This window comes from Dreissena polymorpha, chromosome 3 (genome assembly GCF_020536995.1).
Source record: "Dreissena polymorpha isolate Duluth1 chromosome 3, UMN_Dpol_1.0, whole genome shotgun sequence".
In the NCBI taxonomy this organism is placed as follows: Eukaryota; Metazoa; Mollusca; class Bivalvia; order Myida; family Dreissenidae; genus Dreissena; species Dreissena polymorpha.
In genome coordinates, this window is record NC_068357.1 from 37,476,366 (window position 1) to 37,499,201 (window position 22,836).

At 34.7% G+C, this 22,836-nt stretch overlaps 1 protein-coding gene and 1 non-coding gene across 2 annotated transcripts in view; both read left to right on the forward strand.

The window, feature by feature from the left end:
• The first annotated feature begins 3,483 nt into the window (after window positions 1-3,483).
• On the forward strand, window positions 3,484-3,565 carry Trnas-gcu (transfer RNA serine (anticodon GCU)). Its single transcript has one exon. It is a non-coding gene; the product is annotated as a tRNA-Ser (tRNA).
• Window positions 3,566-9,866: 6,301 nt separating this feature from the next.
• Window positions 9,867-22,836, forward strand: part of LOC127873721 (uncharacterized) — a 30,894-nt gene continuing 17,924 nt past the window's right edge. The window contains exon 1 of the mRNA XM_052417683.1: window positions 9,867-10,270. Within this exon, the coding sequence (XP_052273643.1) occupies window positions 10,058-10,270 (213 nt within the window). The 5' untranslated portion in view covers window positions 9,867-10,057. The remainder of the gene's footprint in view (window positions 10,271-22,836) is intronic.

A 22,836-nucleotide genomic window follows, 5' to 3' on the forward strand; every position in this document is an offset into this window, starting at 1 on the left:
GAATCTGTTGTGCACGTCTGCAACAATGCTTACCACACTTTCATGCGAAAATTTCTTGACAAAGACTTATATTGCTTCAAGCGTATCCATTCATATTTGAGAACAAGTGGATACGGATGCCAGAAAGAAATAAAATTCATAAATTATTGCCGCAGACTGCCGGGATAATAGATTTTAATATTATCCGTAACCCAAACTAAATCGAGCCGCAAAGTAAACATATCGCACTATAACTTTATTCATGGCGTAGTACACAATCTGCGCTATAATACTGTATATATACACCATTTTACTGTTAGCACTTTGTGCAGTACGATTCAGCTAAAACATACTATTTACAACACAAATTACAGATGACTTCATCAAAGTATGTGTAGACATACTATCGGTTGGATTGCACTAATTCTAGCCAATAGCGTCACATTATACAACTGGCAACTTTAAAACCATTTTTCTTGCATTTCCTATAATATGCTTTCATGCAACGAGATGAATTCATTAAGGGTACAGAGTAACTCATCATCATTGCTTATATATACTTTGCATTGTTGGCATATTATGTGCTTCTAGTAATGAGAAACTGTGTATACTTGGTGCTTTTGGGTTTATTGAAATAATATATCATGTCATATTATACATGCAAAATATGAACAATGCGGCGTGGATTCTCCATATTTTTATTTATTTGAGAGTGCATTGTCTTTTTAAGCTCTCCTTATTTCGAATATGTTCTATCCTTGACTAACCATTGTATATCATGATGCTTATATGAAGTATATGGACCGGAGGCCATATGTACGAAATATAGAATAGAATTGAATCTAATATTACGTCACAGATTCTTACGTACATGACGCCGCTGCTAATTACGTAATTTATGTTATTTGTATGAACACATAAATGTCTGGACGTGAACAAAAAAGGCTCGGCTGATATGTCAACCTCACTTGATATTTCATGTATAAGTCTGAAAAATATGCAAAAGATAAAAGAATAAGCTGTCGCACTCTACTTTCAGCACAATCAAGTAATCTGACAATAGAATTTGTCAAAATACATATTCACTCATCGTAGTTAGTAAAACTAGTGCGTTCAAAACGTTAACGCTGTACTTGTAAGTGTATTAATATATCCCAAAATGTAGAAATTAATACAGCAAAACAATTTAATGAATTTTAGAAAAAAATATGCACTATACTTTCCAATAACACAATAATGATAAAGTTTATGTTACTGAAACTAGCACACTTATTTGAGCATGCATATTATGATATTTTTTCCGGAATGCGTAGCTGTCTCACTATTAACCAATGATAATTTATGCAATATTTAAAGCTGATTGCTGATTTTTCAACTCAATTAAATGCTAAAATTCTGTAATTGTTAAACAAAAACCAACAAACGTCGCTATTTTTGACGATTTTGACAGACATACAGACAGACGGACGGACGAACGAACGCGCCGCAAACGAACAGACGGACGGACGGATGGTAGAACAGACAGACATATATACTCACAAACAGACAGACTCACAGACACGCGCACACACATAAAACTCATAGACAGAATACAGCAGGCCGACAAGCAGTCCGACTTGAATTTGTCGATGTTCATAGGTTTTAACCCAATTAAGTTTTGCTATAAAAATTCATTACAAGTGTTTCTGTAGATACTTACTGTTTTATTTACAAACAGCACCCGATTGTTTAAACAGTTAAATCGGCGGTTAACCACATACCGGCGGTTAAAAGTCGGTAACTTGTTGGTGACTGGTCGGTAAGCGTTTGTATAAAATTGGGTAAGTTATACCGATCGGTTAAAACCCAGTTTAAACATACCCTGCTTCTCTAGGTGGGTAAGTACAAGTAACCGAGAGGTAACTTACACAATATGGCCGAGTCGCGCGACATTATAAAAGCTAACCATCGACAACCTTGAACATTTCGACAAGTAAACAGACAATTGCAGCGACTGACACTTTATTTGCCTTAATTTACAGGGCAATACGTTTTCCGACTTCGGACGACGATTTTCAGGACGCGCAGAACGTGATTTTTTATATAATGTTACGGATATGCCGTGTGTGATCCGATGCATCAATGGCGCCCATGTTAAAATAATTTCTCCGAAAACCGTAAACGACAAAAGCACAAACAAAAACCAAAACACGTTCAAACTAGTATCTTACCTTTAATAATCCTTTAAAATCCATAAATAATCCATTTAAGTCAATAATTGACGATTTTGCATCTACGGTCTTTAATAATTATTTTAGCATAGTTAAATAAAGACCCTTATGCCATCCTACTGTATTACTATTTTCAAATGAGTTTATGAACTCGATAAACTTTCTTTTTCGTCACACGCTACGTCACGTACTCTACATTACTGCTGTTCAAATGAACCGGAGCAGTTTAACAAATAATAGCCGTTGGTAAACTCGGTTACACTTGCAGATTTCTGCATACAAACATATGTTTAAACTTACACAATGTTTTATTTGTCTATGGTAAATGCACTTACTGTACACGAAAATAATTTAATATATTAGTAAACAAAGAATGAAAAACATTCCATTACACAACAGATAAATGAGTCGTTAATACCCGTGTAAAAAATGGGACATTCCGAATTCCAGTGTGGTGCTCTTTTTATCATCTTATACTTTACACATTTCTATGCCTAACATGAATTTAATCGGAAAGCAAATATTGCAGATTATTTATGAATTGTGCGATATTTTTATGGCTTGTTGTACATTCTAAAAATGTCAAAAGTATATGCACGGATTATAAACAATGCACATTGCACGAAATAATGAAAATGTGATAAATTGACAATTGAAATGCGTCGATATACAGTGCATGTGCGTGTGAAATAAGTCGCGTTTATAATAAATCGTCAAAAAGACTCGCACTTTTCTTAATTTTAATATGCAATATCGGATTACAGACAGAGTGATTTTCGGATGTAATTTTAAGTTAATGATATACTCAGCGTTCTGTGACATATGTTCGTAAACATTTTGAAAAATTTGATGAACTCATAGTTAAAATGTACACTTTATTATATTGTAAAAGCATTTGTAAATGAATTTGATAAAAAAAAATACATAACGCTGTTTATTTTGTTTGTGTTTGTTAACGAAATCGAAGCGTGACACTTCGCGCGAAAATTACGTCATTCGAAAATGCATTGTGGGAATGTTTTGGTTAAGTTTACCGTTGGTTAAATTCCACTATGCGCGGTTTAGTAACTTTGCGGTATTTCGTGTTTATACAATCGAGTTACCTTGACGGTTACTAAACCTGAATAACCGCAAACTTACCAAGGTTTAAAAGCTACCGAGCGGTAACTTAAACCAGCGTTTATACAATTGGCTGCAGTACTCAATTGTTCGCTTTCAGTTTTACTAAAGGCATGTTCAACAGAAGTGTAAATTGATAGTACTTTATCTACAAATACTGTTGGTTTGTTTAAGTGACGAGGTGGCCGAGTGGTTAAGGCGATGCACTGCTAATGCATTGGGGTCTCCCCGCGTGAGTTCGAATCTCATCCTCGTCGATATTTTGTTTACATTAACAAAGAACTACAGAAAAACAAACAGACTTATAAACAAACAAACAGAGAAAAATAACTCAATGATTTACTCACATATAGAATCACAGCCAGACCGAATCACAGACAGAATCACAGCCAGCCAGACTCAAAGAAAGGCACAATCACATGAAAACTTACAAACATGTCTGTAGGCGGACAGGTAGACTCGTATTCGCCATTGTTCCTTGATTATTAATTACATTGTTGTATTGGTCCTTGTTAATATATCACACGTTGTACAAGAGGAATTCCAAATACCGGTAAGTGGAGGTTAAGGCGATGCCCTGCTAATGCACTTGGGTCTGTCCGCGAATCTCATTCTCATCGACAAGTTTTTTTATTTTCTGATAATATTTTCTAATAGCTACTTTGCGGTCCATCTTTTTGGCCCATCTTAAAAGTACCGAACAAACTCGTTTTGGTATTCAGAATTGTCTAATATTGCCCTGGAAATCGAAATCAAAATATTTTAAATCCTATCTCTGTCTCTCATAGTAGTTTTTACTCAGATATATATATATATTCAGTGTTGGTGTTGTGTTGTGGGGGAATCCCAGTTATCCGTTATCTCAACAACTCACCAAGCTCACATGCGCCGGGAGCGTAGATTGAACCAGTGTCCCCTAATTGAGAAGCGCGTGCACAAACCACTTCGCTAAATGGACAGCCCGTTGACTGTTCAGTGCGTGTTTTTCGACAATTACGAGGTTCTTCCGCGCCTGAGACTGCATCATGTGAGGTCCCATAGTGTGTCCCAGTATTCCTAAATTATTAACTTACTAGCATCCCTAAAAATAGGACGAATTTCAAATTATATTTGCATTTTTCCAGCAATTTATGTTTTAAATAAAAGGCGTTTATGTTTTAGAAACTTAGAAAAACTCAAAGAAGTGCAGGCATACTTGACGGCTATGGTGTACGGATAGGTCCAAAAGTCGTATTCGTATCAGACGGTTTAGTTAGAACAGTATCATACGGTTTATTTAAGAATTGAAACGCCGACGGCGTTTATGCATAAATTAGGTGTATTTTTCCCGACAGTTCATACACTGATGAAATGCAGAAAAATGCTATTCAATTCTTATAATTACAACATAAAATGATCGTAAAGCTGAAAATCTATCGTGGTAAAGATAATAAAAGTCCTTTTTAATCTAGCGTATGAATCTATTTTCAGTTTCGGTTTCATCTCCGTCAACAATCGCACATTCTCGGCCCTTTCCGTCAAACATCGGATAAGTACCTCGAAGGAGATAGTATGAATACACATTTCGGAAGCGGTATTGCGGTCTACCTACGCGGGTCTACGCGAATCAAAATTACATAGTAAAAACAAACATGGCCGGTTTTGCGAGTTGTTTACATTTTGCAAAGATGAAAATGGGGATTTTCTATGCTCTGAAGCCAGAGCAAGTACAAACTCTACAGGAATTATGGACGCCATCGTTGTTATTGTTTTTGTTGTTGTAACATTCTTAGAATGGTATCACGTGGGCGGACTACTTTCAACCCGTATTTCTCCCGAGTCCGATTATGATAATCTGCGAGGGGTACCGAATGCTCCGTCAAATGGGTATATATCGTTGAAGTTCGCGCAAAAAATATAACGGCATTTCGCTATTGACCAATAAAAAAACAACGCCATAAAGTTTCGCGCAAAACATAACGTCATTTGGAAACTTGTTTATGACCAGAAAGTAGCACCATGAATATTCATGTTTAAATTTGCATACGAAGTGGGTTCATCGAAAAATAAAAAAAAAACGGTCACGTGAACAAATTATCCAATCAGAATGCAGCATTCATATGAAAGTGACAGAGGTTGTAATTATAAACCGTATGATACGCTTAAAACCGTATGAAACGCTTTTAAGACTTTTGGACCGGTTCGTACGTTAAACCGTGCGATTCGAAACCGTCTGATACGAATCGTATCAGACGGTTTATGACGGGTATTATTCAATGTCCAATCAGCCAATTTAAAGATTTATTCAGTGTAAACCGTATGATAAGGTTTACGCTAAACCGTATGATACGAATCGTAAACCGTCTGATACGAATCGTATCATACGGTTTCGCATCAAACAGTTAAGCGTACAATCGGTCCAAAAATCAAACCGTCTGATACGATCGTATTTGACGGTTTATGACCCCCAAAACCGTCTGATACGGTTCTGGCTAAACCGTCTGATACGATGTTATGATACGAATACGACTTTTAGACCTGTCCGTACACCATAGACGGCAGGCCGTCAGGAACGGACCGAATTAAATACACCGTTGTTTATAGAATATAGATGCTAAACATAATTTCAAAAAAAAAACACGGAGTTCTGCTATAGTAATTCCTGAAAACTACGCACCCAAAGTCTTTTTCAACTGAAATTACTTTCAGGCTCAAATGAACGTGGTGGCCGAGTGGTAAACAGGAAAACCAGCAAACGGACTCACAGACAACTAACAGGCAACTGACAGAAGTCAGACTTACAGACATTCAGAGACACAGACAAACTAACAACCATGCAGCCATGCACGCAGGCAGGCATGTAGACAGAAAGACACGTATTCACAAGTGTTGCTTGGTTTTACCGGTAATACAAGCTTAACATTTGAAGTTTTTATTATAGGTATGTATAAGTAGTCTTCATCGTGATTATTTTTCTACCAGCACGAAAATACAGACCACGAGTTGGCCGAGTGGTTAAGGCGATGCACTGCTAATGCATTGAGGTTTTCCCTAGCTAAAGAAACTTCAGCGTACAGTTTATATTAAGTCGCGCCAGTCAAAAATCATAAAAAGCGACATTTAAAGTTATGGTAGCCAGAACTAGGTTTCCCCGTATGAGTTCGAAGCTCGTCGTCATCGTGATGTAGTTTAATGTTTTTACTACAGTGTGAGTTCACTTTTAAACATGTTAATGGGACTGCAACCGCGATTGTCGAAAAAAGAAATACCGTGTTTTTGACAATTATTAGTTATATTGATTAAAATATCACGTCTGGTATATTTCATTACAAAAAAGTGTTTCAGATTCGCAAAGTTTCGTTGTAGTTGTGATATTTGTGAGGAAACAGTTATACTGAACATTTACCATGCTCTGAAATAGCCATGAGATGCATCTTTCGACGATTTAAAAACCCGAAAATTATAAAGCGTTGCAACGCGAAACGAATTAATAATTTGGAGAGTTCTGGTGTTGTCATTTATATTTTGCGAAACTACGAGGATTGCTTATATAAAGTGTAAAATACATCTGGATTTGTATACGGAAGGATGGCCGAGTGGTCTAAGTGGTAGACTTTTTACTCCAGGACTCCAGGGGTCAGTGGTTCGTGCCCGCCGAGGGTTACCTTTTTTTAATTGTATTCTTGATTTTTTACTGGAGCTTTTTATATCCAATGTTTATATTTATCAATATAAAGCAATTAATGACAAACTTCAAAACATGACAATATCTGTGAAAAGGCCCCTGTAAGCGCACTGAATAATACTTTAGTACAACTAGTATACTCGTGTTATCATTATGCAAGCTAAGCTGGATTTGTATCGAAGTTTTAATGTTAATATCCTATAATTCAGCAAATTTCATATGTTTATAAAACATGTACAGGAAAATCAATTATCGCACATTATACACGTAGCTGTGTTTACGTATTCACCTTATGTTCATATTAGTAAAGAATTTTATTGGAAATCTTATGAATATATACCATAATTATTATAATAAAATAACGTTACTTGATAAACTTTCGACAACAAATAATGATTATTTTGTCAACCTACCCGAAAAGAAACATAATTCACGGGAGATTACACAGGAAGAACAGACGTACACAACATTAATGATTATTTCCCTTAGATCGTATTATGATTGGTGTCTGAGTTCACCAATCCTTCTATATATGTATGAAATTACAATTATGATGTATAAGCTAATATATACAGCTTGTGTTTTGGAAAACCGCTCAGTGGTAATATATATTGATGCTGCTGTTGCAGTTTCTAATGGCAGCATTCATATGATGATGATGATGATGATGATGATGATGATGATGATGATGATCATCATCATCATCATCATCATCATCATCATCACCATCTTCATCATCATCATTATCATCATCATCATCACAACAACCAACACCACTACCACAATCATCATCAACATCATCATCGTCCTCATCTTCATCATCATTATCATCATCATCATCATCATCATTATTTTTTCTATTGTTATTATAATTATTAATGCTGTTTTTGTTGCTGCTGTTGTTGTTTATTTCATGCAAAAGAACAAATAAAATTTAATACCGGTAACAAGAACGGGATCGCACGCAGAAAACCAAAGAAAATTAGTGAGCACAACGTGTATGATATAAAACTATGTTTACTTATTTAAAATTATACTTTAATAATGCGAACTGAAACAAGCAAATTTATTAATCTGTTTGACATTTAACTGTGTGAAAATATTTTTCACGAAGAGGCGCGTGAACTTATTTTTTATGTCAGTAAAAATAATGTCAGTATTCTTGAGGATAATGCCAATTCTGGTTTCCCAATATTACTAAAGCGGTAGTCTCCCTTAGTCATTTGAAAGCTATTTATAAATGACCTCGCTCTAAAAACTCGGTTAATGGTGGGTTTTCTATAAACTCTATAAATAGTAGGGACGAAGAACCGATGTCAAAGGGGGATTACTCGCTAAAGCACGAAGACAATGGCGACAGAGTTATGCTAGAGGGAAGTGATTTAATTCAAAATGTGAATTTATATATTTCCATGACAGCTCGTAAATGCTTTATTGAAACCAAATCTTGAAAAGCATAACCAAAAGTCTTACAGCAATATAAACAATGTGATTGTTTGTGCAGAATTACATTTTCATGGGTGGTTGTGTTCTCATAGTTTACGGTTCATAACTCAGGTTATGGTATTGTAAACCTCCTTTTCTTCTCAGTCCGAGGGTTTATTGAGGGTTAATTGTATCTTCAAAACCGAACCACGTGCATGAAATCCTTATCATCTGAACGATGCAGCCGTTAGAATCTTGAAATGTATACTTACATCAGGTGACCCGGGCTTTCCTATGCATATTTTGAAACGCACCGTGTTGTAAGGGGTTCGGCATAGTCCCCGAAATGTTCTCCTTCGAATGTCGTAGCTGATTTGTTTAGGGTAATAAGTTCAAACTAATAACCCCTTAATCTACATATAAAATCATAGCTTAAAGTAAATACAATACAGACAAATGATATAGGAAAATACTATGTCATTCCTTCATTAGAGATTGTGTTGTGTTACTACATATGATACTGATTACTTGTTAATAACCTTACTGTTCTATTCTGTTCTGGTGAATTTCAAATTCATATATGTGAACTTCCAAATAATAATTAATAAACTGATGACACAAACATGAGCTATTAAGTATATTTTACAACAGGAGATTAATAATTATCTTCTTGATTTTCCATCAAAAATTAATTACCGCAAATATTCTAGTAATAATTAGTTTCAATTTTCTACTTGCACATGCAGTAATTGAGTACTTGCAAACAAAAAGTGTAATACGCCCTGAGCTCACGTTTAAAACTAAAAAATCTGAGCTGTGAACGAGAGGCGCATCATAAACTATGCAATACTCGGACGTACATGCGCCTTATCGCACTGTTGATCGTCTGCCCACGTTACGGCAGATAAACACATGCGCCACTTGGCTAGCTTTCTTTGTGTACCTCGCGTATAATTCACTTTGCGAACACAGCAAATAAAGCAATGCAACGTTTTCAGATGAAAAGTATTAGTCTGATGAAATCAACAAGCATGAGCTAAGTATACTGACGGAAAAAAGCCATAAGTAAGGAATGCGAGCAGATAAATTTTCTCGTTCAACAATACCAATCGATAGTCAAATATTGCTCAATGAAAAAGACTATACCCTGCCTTTGGCCACTTGCCAGCGCTCGACTCGGTTTGACATAGCGGAATTCTTGCTAACCAATGAGAATTCTCGTTCAGGTGGACTCTTCCTGTTTTCACATAACTTTGGGGTTACTAGTTTAGTCAAGTTATGTGAAATGTATTTAATTGTTTATCGGTGTTGATGAATTGCGAAAGTTATAAGTTACATATTCATTATTGTTTCTTTAATCAACCAAATAGTGTTAAATATTACGTGCGTTAATACGATTTCGTGCTTTGACCTATTTGTTATACGTGTTACTCCACCTCTCGGTATTGTGATCGTCCACTACTACGATAAATACTGAATACACACATTGTGATGTTTGAGAAGAAAGAAAATTTGTCAATGAAACAACATGCATGCCTAAAATTCTGCTCTGTGCGCGGGTGTAACCCATGGATTTGTCTAATAAATATCTAAATAACACGGAGTAGATGGGGAGCAAAGAAATTCGGATTATAATATAGATTCTGAGGCTCAAGATCTCATGCAATTATCACTTTCCACACACGGATTTTTGCCGGTGAGCGGTCAGTCATTTCGACCTGTAACAAATTGGTGCTACCGCGCTGCGCAAATCGGCTTCAATTTTGGTGGATTTAAACTGCCATTTGGAATGACCACCGATATGTTGAAATTACTGACCAAGAAGTTAAAATCACAGAGTCTGAGCGAAGGAAGTGACCCCTACCAACACGAGGTGGGTTTCCTTCCATAACTTGATAGTGATAGCCAGATCAAACTTCTGATAGCTCTAAGTAAATAAGATTTGCCTGTTTTATATGTTAACTGTCCTAAATGATACTTTAAACACTTGACAAAGCCCCGGGCGTTGCACTATGGTTCGTTGAAATTATAATCTCTAGTAATCCATATTAATTATACGATACACATAATTGTCTTTTCATTAATAGTCCTCAAACATGTGGTTTCCCAGAAGTTATCCAGTGTCTAAGTAGATACATGCACCATATTTGGCAGTGGCATGCAGCGATAGGGTATATTTATTGCATTGAGGTCTATTTTTGAAAGTCCTTTCTCTCTTACATGGCAGTCAATGTGTCATGTTGTTGCATACTGTTTTACAGACTTGATAAATTTAATTAATACTACATTTTGAAGACATTACGTATTACATCTATGTGCATATAGGGACATTTTATTTAGGGGACATTATGTGATTATTGTCGGGAGAAAATCTGTATGATATAACTTGAATATGTAGAATTACAAGCAATGCACATAATGTACATTTTGTTGCAAAAAAAGCATTTGCACCTTTGAAAGTCTAATATTTTAAAGTGAGAATTAATTATTTCAGAGTCTGACACAAACACACAGACAACAGTATTACAAATGTACTGCACACTTTACTACCATTTTCAAGTTTAATGCAAGCTTATTTGCCCTTACATTACAGTGCCACAATATTTCAATGATTTTTTTCTAAATAATATTCTAAAAATTGTGCATAAATGAATTATATGTTGAATTTTATCATATACCAGCAATTCAGATCTCAGCATGTAACCATTCAATTATCAATTAATGTATGTGTGAAGAAGTATTTGACTGAAAAGATAGTAGAAAAGACAAGATTGATTAATCATTATTATTTAGTCAGTCACTTGAGAAGTTATAGCAGACACTCAGGCAGACTTATACAAAATAATGTACATCATCTTCATGCTTAAATAAACACACTATTCTCGGTCATGTAACAAGGGAGGCATAACAACATAACATTAAATAACAAATCATTGTCATCAAAAATACAAATAAATATGATAGATGGTAAAAACATGTAGGTTATATCAAAGCTGAGTACTGAAGTTACTGAACAGTATTATTAAGAATTGTATTGTTTTAACAAAAGCTCAATACAATTTGATAAATTTTACACAATTTATAAATTATTGATTTCTAACATGAAACTAGTTACTTGTGGAGTTTATATACAGACAGGTTGATATAAAATGTACAGCTTACATGCATTTATTGACATTTTGTTACAGGGCAAAACATATCATTTTAAAGAGACATAATAATGATTCTTGAATTTCTGTGGACTTTGCCACACATGCTGGTTTGGTTGATATGGCACTGAGTTCTTTTCTCTGGAATACATATACCTGCAATATATACATGCTGCAAATATAGAATGCACTATAATTTACACGTACATATTTGTTACAGCAGCATTGCTGTATTAATATACTGAATATAAACGGAAGGTACAAAGAAACAAAAATTCAATATGATAAGTTCTTGTAAGGTAACCATTAATGTAATTCACTTAGTACTTAACATTTTGCTTTTAAAGGCTTAAGCATATGATGATATTGGCCCCTTGTCAATCAAATGTACAGTGCACTGTTTGAAGCTTTCCTCTGCCTCTGTGTATTGATGATCTCTTATAAGGGTCAGATAAAGGCCCCTGCCTGATAAGGGTCAGATAAAGGTCCCTGCAAAGTGTTACCACAGCAGGCTGCCAATATATATGGGCATTATAAATACACAGGATTTCTGATATGTAGGAGGGGGGGGGGTCAAAGTAAGAATTATTAAACTAGGCCTTTAAAGGCTGGAACTTAAATATTTTATAGTGATACAAGTTAAAGCCATTTTTATAAAAAAAAAGGGCTTGTAATATCATCATGATCACCATTTTCAGATATGTGCATGGAATTTTATTTTCCATTTAATATTAATTAAACATTCAAGTATAAGAAGCATATGTAATACTTGTTAACCCTTTGCATGCTGGGAAATTTTTAGTCTGCTAAAATGTCGTCTGCTGAATTTCTAAAATTAGCATTTTCTTCGATTTTTTTTCAAAACATACTATCAGAATAGCAAACAGTTCTGTGGCGTCTCATCTGGATCCAAACTGTTTGCAAAGACCTTTAAAGGGGCCTTTTCACAGATTTTGGCATTTTTTAACTTATTCATTTAATGCTTTATATCGATAAATGTAAACATTGGATCGTAAAAGCTCCAGTAAAAAATCTAGAATAAAATTAAGAAAAGGAAAAGAACATTGTCCGGACCAGGTTTCGAACCAGCGACCCCTGGAGTCCTGCAAGAGTCCTGGAGTAAAAACACTCTTGCCTACTGAGCTATTCCACCGAGTACACATTCTTGAGGTATTTTATACCTTATATAAGCAATCTTCGTAGTTTCACAAAATTTAACGACAAAAACAGAACTTTCCAAATTATTCAATCGTTTCGCGTTGCAACGCTTTATAATTTTTAGGTTTTAAAATCGTCAAAAGATGCATATAATGGCTATATTAGACCATGGTAAATTTTCAGTATTACTGTTTCCTCACAAATATCATAACTAAAACGAAAATTTGCGAATCTGAAACAACTTTTTTCAATTTTGTCAATTTACCAAAGCGTGAAAAGATGCCTTTAAAATTCGGTTCCAGCGCTGAAAGGGTTAATACTCTGGATAATTAACCTGTCAAGAATTATTTGGGCTGTGCTCTGAGAAAAGGGGGTTAAATGCATGCAGACCGTACAGGCTAATAAGGGACGACACTTTCCGCCTTAACTGTATTTATGCTCAGAAGAGACTTTCTTTAAACGAAAAGTACCATACAAGTGGAAAGTGTTGTCCCTGATAATAAGCCTGTGCAGATTGTACAGGCTTATCTTCACAGAGCACAGTCCATTGCATTTACATGTACAGGGCACTTACAGCTTACAGTGACTGATAAGCAGGAATTACCAACTGGTTTGTGTTAATTTTATATTAGGAGTTTAAAAGTTCAGCAAGATGTCAAAAAGCATTCACGTCAGACTGTAGAAAGTTGTTAATCATGTCAGCATAGTAAACAGGCTTTGCGAAATGTCAGTGTGTGTATTGAAAACTTATGTGAAGTATCACAGTAATATGCTAAAAAGACAAGGACTTACAAGTTACACCAACTTGGGCTTCCTGCCTCTAGAACAATAGGTGAAGCTCTAAACGAAAATGGCAGTTTCTGAGAAATTATTTGAGTAGCGTTCTGAGAAAACTGGGCATAATGCTTGTGCGTGAAGTGTCGTCCCAGAAGACACTTTCCGCCTAAATGGTATTTTTCATTTAAAGAAAGTCCCTTGTTACTGAAAATCTAGTTTAAGCGGAAAGTGTCGTCCCTGATTAGCCTATGCAGACTGCACAGGCTAATCTGGGACGACACTTTATGCACATGCATTATGCCCAGTTTTCTCAGAACAAGACACATTTGATGGTTAACTTGATTTCAGCTTATGCTGGTTCATTGAAAACTATATTAAAAGTATATTTTCTGTGTCAGAAACCTATGGTGTTATATTGCTCCTTAAAACATATCACCTTTTATTGTTTCAAAGTATATTCAGCAACAATAAAACAATCATCTTCAATTTAATATTCTGGTTGTTATTTCCTGCTGCTATGGTTGCAGTGTGAATGATTGAACTGGTTATTTTAATGATATAAGTTGTTATTTCCTGCTGCTATGGTTGCAGTGTGAATGATTGAACTGGTTATTTTAATGATATAAGTTGTTATTTCCTGCTGCTATGGTTGCAGTGTGAATGATTGAACTGGTTATTTTAATGATATAAGTTGTTATTTCCTGCTGCTATGGTTGCAGTGTGAATGATTGAACTGGTTATTTTAATGATATACATGTAAGTTGTTATTTCCTGCTGCTATGGTTGCAGTGTGAATGATTGATTAGCCTGATTCTCAACATTTAAAAGGTAAAACATGCCCGTTATACAGTTTGGTGTTTATACTGCATTAATTAATGTTTACATAATGGGACTGACTTCCACAAATAATTGATGGCATAAAGCCCATGTTAACAGTTTCTGAGTTTTACTTTCATCCATCAAGCTGCTGTTTTGCCAATTGTAATGGAAAAGATAAGTTTAAGAAAAAAAAGTTTAAAATACAATTATGTTTAAATGTGAAGCCTCTGGTTTTGATTGCTGTGCCGAGTAATTACATGCATTCAAATGTCTTCTTGTTGGAAAAAAACAAAAGATGTGAAAATGTCACCTGAAATAAGTGGGTGTACACTCGTCATCACAAATAGGTGGGCGTAACATTGTCTGGCAGTCATGCTTGCTTTTTTAGCGGTGCATTTTGCAAAGCAGATTTTAAATAATTTACATCAACACTGATGGCATTGTCTGTAGATTTTTGGTATTACATGTAAAATGTAGTTTGTAACTTATTACTTATGAAAGATTTTAAAGGAAAACAAGAAAACAACATTTCAAATTGTTTTTGTTTGTCTTTTCTTTTAATGAACGTAGAATTTCATTTTTGCATTTTGTCCTCAAAACATCAGATTTCCTTGTTGCTTTTTTGTTTTTTGGAAGCTGTATATTTTCATCATTTTTAGAAAGTTTGCCTGAGTTCAAATAGGAGCCAGCTGTGCATTTGAATACCTCAAAGCTAAAACGTAACAGTGTATATCGCACAATAGACCATTAAAATGAGTGAGAACTAATAATTTATAACATTTTTATCACTTGAAGATCAATCTGTTGCAGCATTTTTTTAATTTGCATTGTGTTGCCATGTCTAGACAACACATGTCATGATGACATGGAATGTAAATGGAATGTTGATTAAATTGAGCCATTTAATTCATGCATCATAGATTATTTGACCGAGTTCATGTCTATTTTAGGGGTTGAGTGCTCAAACAGAGAATCTGTAATTAATATGCTTTTTATGCCCCCGGTTCGAATGATCGGAGGTATATTGTTTTTGGCCTGTCTGTCTGTCTGTCTGTCTGTCTGTCATTCTGTTCCAAAACTTTAACCTTCAAGGATAAAGTTTTGCAATATTGAAGATTGCAACTTGATATGTGGCATGCATGTGTATCTCATGGAGCTGCACATTTTGAGTGATGAAAGGTCAAGGTCATCCTTCAAGGTCAAATAGATGGCTTCAAAGCGGCGCAGTATGGGGCATTGTGTTTCACAAACAAAGCGCTTGTTGGTCTATTCATTAATATGAACATAGAAGTGTAGCGGAACCTTTGTTTTGTAAAGTCGTAAATTTTAAAAAGGAAGTATTAGTTTTTAACAAAAGCAAATGTTAAATTACAAATATTTTATGGTAATAATAGAATGATTTAGTTGTGTGTTATGTGTATTACTTTTTCAGATGTTAATGTTCAACCATGCAATACACATTTACACAATTTATATTATTTCATGTGTAATGTAGACCATAAACCATGTACAAGTCTGAAATAAAATTCTATCCATCTATGATCTTACGGTATGTTTTGGTCCCTTTATGATACAGGTTTGAACAACAAGGGCAATAAAATCCTAGAGTTATTTTGTACATCATTTTTTATTGCGTAAATCTGCATAAACTACATAGTTATGTTAAAAAAACATGCTTAAAGGCATATTGTAACGGCTGCTGCTGCTGCTGCTGCTGCTTATAGACCTGGATATGTTGTAAACAAATCTCCACAAAATGCAAAAAAAGATGACAAGTCATAATTATGCATATCTTTTGAACGTGGTAACAGGTTTTACAAGGCAAAAATTGGGTTACACGTTTTGTGGTTATATTCAGTAAATTGGTTAAGTGCCTTGCTAGTATAATTAGATGGAAATGTTTTTTAATGCTCTCTTTTGTGTTTGCATACAATTTAATGCTTTACAAACGGAACTGTCACAGGTTTTCATATACCACAGATTTAAATATATTGCATATTGCCTTGCTTGTGATTTGTGTTACCCTATTTTATTTTTATATTGCTTTTTTTGTAAAGATTATCTGTATAATTTTTTAATTGAGAAAAGAAAATCTTTAAAGTTGAAAAAATCCTGCACTAATCCTTAGACATATATTTACCAAGTTTTCTATCCGGAAAATTTATTACTTACCATTATCTTCATGTCCAAAATTCAATATACTTCAGACAAGGATAGATTACTTTGGCAAGATTGAATTGCAGTTATTATTTTCTCTATAAATTAATACACACGTTAGTGTTGAAAAGTGACATTAAATTGTTTTTTGTTCATATTGGGTGTTTCAAAGCAACAGCCTGTACCTTCATAAAAGCACATAAAAATATGTTCTGTCAAAACCGATCTAGACATTGAGATTATTATTCAGGCTAATGCAAGCGTTTAGATTTTGTAGATTCAGTTGTAGAAACTAATTATTTTGAAAAAGTAATTATCGCTGCATAAAAATCTTGTCAGGCATGAAACAATTTTACTTAAATTTATTAAAATTCTGGTTCCAAACATGATCATTATTATTATTATTATTATTATTATTATTATTATGCCCCCCTTCGAAGAAGAGGGGGTATATTGCTTTGCTCATGTCGGTCTGTCGGTCGGTCGGTCCGTCCTTCGGGTGGTTGTCAGACAATAACTCAAGAACGCTTGGGCCTAGGATCATGAAACTTCATAGGTACATTGATCATGACTGGCAGATGACCCCTATTGATTTTGAGGTCACTAGATCAAAGGTCAAGGTCACGGTGACCCGAAATAGTAAAATGGTTTTTGAATGATAACTCAAGAACGCATACGCCTAGGATCATGAAACTTCCTGGGTAGATTGATCATGACTTGCAGATGACCCCTATTGATTTTGAGGTCACTAGGTCAAAGGTCAAGGTCACGGTGACCCGAAATAGTAAAATGGTTTCCGGATGATAACTCAAGAACGCATACGCCTAGGATCATGAAACTTCATGGGTAGATTGATCATGACTTGCAGATGACCCCTATTGATTTTGAGGTCACTAGGTCAAAGGTCAAGGTCACGGTGACCCAAAATAGTAAAATGGTTTTCGGATGATAACTCAAGAACGCTTACGCCTAGGATCATGAAACTTCATAGGTAGATTGATCATGACTTGCAGATGACCCCTATTGATTTTGAGGTCACAAGGTCAAAGGTCAAGGTCACGGTGACCCGAAATAGTAAAATGATTTTCGGATGATAACTCAAGAACGCTTTTGCCAAGTTATTATTATGGATATCTGATTAAGGGATTGTCAGATCTATGATATTGTTTATCATGAAAAAAGGATGTGTTTGAAAATAAACAACAAAAATGGCCGGTGTAGGAATTTAAACAGAAGAGGGTCAGCTAGGTATATTAAATTTAAAATAGTTGTAACATAACAGCACATTACAAAATACAAATTAAAAAAATCGTTGTTTTTTTTATGGAAAAACAAAAATGTTACAGAAACAAATATTTCCAGTCTCATATTCCTGATCTCATGAGACAGAACACAGTTCCTAAATTACAATTTAAGGCATGCAGATGGCTGTGGGAAAGACTGCAAATATTTTGGCACAGTTATAATTTGTTCATAAAAAACAGGTCCAAGTCAGTGCCAGCTTTCACTGCCAATAAATCGCGTGCCAAGTGCTACGAGTGCTCTGACTTCAGGTTTTTGGTATAGAACAAAAACCGAGGCCCATTCTACTTGAAATGAATACCTTAGTAGTTAAGTGGAAAGTAAATTGTTATTATGGCTTAGCTGTCAAATTAATAATTGGGCTGTGATCTGTGAAAAGGGGGTTTAATGCATGTGCGTAAAGTGTCATCCCAGATAAGCCTGTGCAGTCCGCACAAGCTAATCAGGGAAGACACTTTGGCCTTAACTTGATTTTTGCTAAACCCCCTTTTCACAGAGCATAGCTCATTTGCTTTTTATGCGTTCAGGACAGAAGGAAAGGTCATGATTTTTAGCTCACATAGTTCACTGGTGAACTGAACCAAGGGAATCACAGCAGAAATAAATGTAGACCTTAGGCAATACAGCCATAAAATTATTCAGGACTTCTTTATATTGAAAGTTATATAACTGGCTCATAAAATGCAAGCCCCTGTACATTAAGGTTGTAAAAGATTTGATGCTTTTTTCGAGTAATAAAGTAATTCAATCATTCGTAAGAGTTCATGAAATAATTATTTTGACAAAAACTTAATTGCAAAGATAGTCATTAAAAATCATGTACTGTTTAGAATCCCAATCTTAATTATCTATATTTTATTTGTCATGAACAGTTCATGAGCAATATTAAATGAAGAATGAGTATTACCCGATATATGAACTTTTACAGTCCTTTTAACTACATCAACCAAATTTGCTGACTTAGTTGTGAAGTTCATGTAGGTAATTGAGACATTTAAGATTACAGAGTTACATTTTATGTTCTTATTGTTTTCAAGTACATGTATTTTTACAATTAAACTCATAATAATCATAGAGTGTTGCAGCAGTACTATTTTTTTACAGTAGAGGATTAAAGGTACTGGTAGTTGCTGTGCTTTTTTATGAACAAAAAACAGGTAAACTTTTCGTCTCAATATGCAACGCTGCTAATGACTTCTAAATATACATAGTGCATATCTAATCATCTTATCATAGTATTAACTAATACAATACGCTCCTAAACTCCACCACAACTTTCAACCCTGAATTTAGCATCAGAGTTCAGACAGCTGCTTAAGGGCAGTTTAGTATACAGTCAATGACCTCATTCCAGACAAATTACATAATTTTACATTAAATTCAATTGGAAGGATAAAATGTGTTGGGCTTGACTGAAAAAAATGTAACATTTTCTATTTAATTTGGGCCCATTTGTTGTGATGTTTTAATTGGTATGTAACAAAATTTTGTCCCCGAGTCAGCAAATTCTGCATCATTTGAGCAAAAAAAACACAACACAAGTTTGCTTCAAAAGTAATTATTTCAAACGGAAGTGCAATATTAATGTTCTCAAAAAAGTGCTAGAGTATACCAGTCTTAATTCTAGAATTAGATCATGTATAACATGTACATGAACTTAATTAAAAAATGTCTTCATTTTGTACCATTGCTTTGACTAATTGACATCATTTCTTGAGATATTAAGTTGAAGTGCCCCAGTTTTGTAATCATAAGGAATCACTTGAAGTCAACTCTGAGTCAATTGCTGTCCAGGTGCTTCTCAAATAAAAGTTTTAATTTCTTGCTGATCTCTTAACCCTTTGCATGCTGGGAAATTTGTCATCTGCTAAAATGTTGTCTGCAGAATTTCTAAAATTAGCATTTTCTTCGATTTTTTTCAAAGAATACTTTAAAAATAGCAAACAGTTTGGATCCAGATGAGACGCCACGTTCTGTGGCGTCTCATCTGGATCCAAACTGTTTGCAAAGGCCTTCAAAATTCGGTTCCAGCACTGAAAGAGTTAACCAGTCAGCAACAGGACTGAGGGAATGCGTTGGCTGGTCTGGAGCTACAATTGCAGTGTATGGCTTAAGACCCTTTTTTGCATAATGTGGCTCGTATGTCAGTGACTATAGTAATCATAATTCCAGCAAAGTCAAGAGATTGATTATTTTTTTCCTGACTCAGCAATCTTATACATTTTCCCTCCGAAGTACTTACAAACTTGTCAATCAGTTGAACCGAAATCAGCTAAAAACAAATATCACATCAGGCTCTAGCAGCAAGAGTTCTGTGTCCTCCTTAATAAGTTTGGCTTGATGTGCCTTGGCAGTTGGCCAACACTTTATATTGGATCTCTCTAATAAATGGTGATGTGAGACTATTTTCAGATTACATGTTCAATACAATTGATTCACTGTCTCTGCTAGTATTACTGCACCATGGACCCAGTAAATCAGAAAATAAAGCCATGTAATGTCACCCACAGAGATGTTGATGCAAATTTTATATGTCTCTCTACATATAAATAACTCCGTCTTTTATGCCAGATTTGGAAGTAATTTCTTCATAGCACGCTCAGGCAATCAAAGTCTCATATTGGATCATGAAGCGAAGTGGTTATGTTAACAGCATTTAATGGGCTTTTTTGAAATTTAAATGCCTAAATTATTAAGATCTATGCCTGTACGTTTTCTTTCAGTCCTCAACTTTTTCTAATGGAGTATTAAGTGATCATAAAAGATTAAAACTCTTTTTGAAAGCTTAACATTAAATTTATGTTTTTGAACCACGGAAGAATGATGTTATATATTTAAATGTCATAATGACATTGCTGTCGCAGAATTCTTAATTATAAGCATTAATTTTTTATTTTTTTATTTTTTTTAATTGATAGCATTTTTATAATTTCTCTTTATTGAACACACACCTGTGAAATTGAAATGGTATTTTCTGTGATACCATTTATAGCATGTAGTTATTTGAGTAATATGTGCTATTATTCAATACACTTAAATTGACATTTTCATATTTTCGTAAATTGACAAAACTGAAAAGAATTTGTTAAGATTTGCGAATTTTCATTGTTGTTATGATATTTGCGAGGAAACAGTAATACTGAACATTTACCATGCTCTTAAATATCTATGATAATCATTTTTTGACGATTTAAAATCCTAAACATTATAAAGCGCTACAAACGTGAAACATTTGGAGAGTTCTGTTGTTACCATTTTATTTTGTGCCACTACGAGGAATGCTTATATGAAGTATAAAATACACATTGCGCTGTATGAGCGCGGATGGCCAAGTGGTTTAAGTGGTAGACTTTTACTCCAAGGATCACTGGTTTGAGCACAATTAAGGGTTACTATTATTTATTTCTTTAATTTTATAATTGTTTTACTGGAGCTTTTCAATTCCAATGTTTAAATTTATCAATTGAAAGCATTTAATGACAAACTTCAATACATGCCAAAATATGTGAAAAGGTTGTTTTTAGTTACATAGAACTGATTTAAATCCTGTCCCTATGGACTGCTATGTTTTAACAGCTGTGTGGAGTAATCTGTCAATGTGGACATGTGATCGGTCAGTGTGACATCGGGTGGTAGAATAGTCTATATCAAAGGTTTTAATGTAATTACCTAATGGCTACAGGGGGAATGAAGTAATGAATGAAATGATGGTATGACTGTAATGGGTGGCAGGTTATTAAGTATATGTAACTGCTGGCAAAAGTTCTTATAACGCATACATGGCACAGATGTTAAACAATAATTAGACCTTCAAAACAAAGACTTAAAGCCCTTTCGTGTTAATGGATGGTACATGTGGAAACCAATTTAGCATTTTGTACTTTGGTGGTTCGGATAATAGCACATATAGTAAATTTTGCCTGCTTGTATAATAATGTCCTTCAGGCATACAATTCACTTTCCTCAGGGCGCAATATAAAGTATACCTATTGACACCTCTGATAGCTTTTTAATAAATAAGGAACTTTGAATATTTATTTATTAAATATTATATCAGGAAAAGGTCCACAAATATGTAAACATGTTTAATAAAAGATTGAGTACCGGTATTCATTTTTTATGTCCCCCACTATAGCAGTGGGGGACATATTGTTTTTGCCCTGTCTGTTGGTTTGTCTGTTGGTTGGTTTGCGCCAACTTTAACATTTTGCAATAACTTTTGCTATATTGAAGATAGCAACTTCATATTTGGCATGCATGTGTATCTCATGAAGCTGCACATTTTGAGTGGTGAAAGGTCAAGGTCAAGGTCATCCTTCAAGGTCAGAGGTCAAATATAGGTGGCCAAAATCGCTCATTTTATTAATACTTTTGCAATATTGAAGATAGCAAATTGATATTTGGCATGGATGTGTATCTCATGGAGCTGCACATTTTGAGTAGTGAAAGGTCAAGGTCATCCTTTAAGGTCAGAGGTCAAATATATGTGGCCCAAATCGCTTATTTTATGAATACTTTTGCAATATTGAAGATAGCAACTTGATATTTGGCATGCATGTGTATCTCATGGAGCTGCACATTTGGAGTGGTGAAAGGTAAAGGTCAAGGTCATCCTTCAAGGTCAGAGGTCAAATATATGTGGCCCAAATCGCTTATTTTATGAATACTTTTGCAATATTGAAGATAGCAACTTGATATTTGGCATGCATGTGTATCTCATGGAGCTGCACATTTTAAGTGGTGAAAGGTCAAGGTCATCCTTCAAGGTCAAGTATATGAGTCAAAATTGCGCATGTAATGTCACTTCTGCAATATTGAAGCTAGCAATTTTATATTTGAAATGGGTGTGTATCTCAAGGAGCTGCACATTTTGAGTGGTGAAGGGTCAAGGTCAAGGTCATCCTACAAGGTCAAACGTCATATAGGGGGACATTGTGTTTCTCAAACACATCTTGTTTTTTAATCGTCTCTTTTATTTCTTTCACAGTTTTGTGATTGAGTGTGCCCTTGGGGCAAATAAGATACTTTCATGCTATGATTATTTCAGATAAATTATGTTCGGTATAGTCTAAGGTCT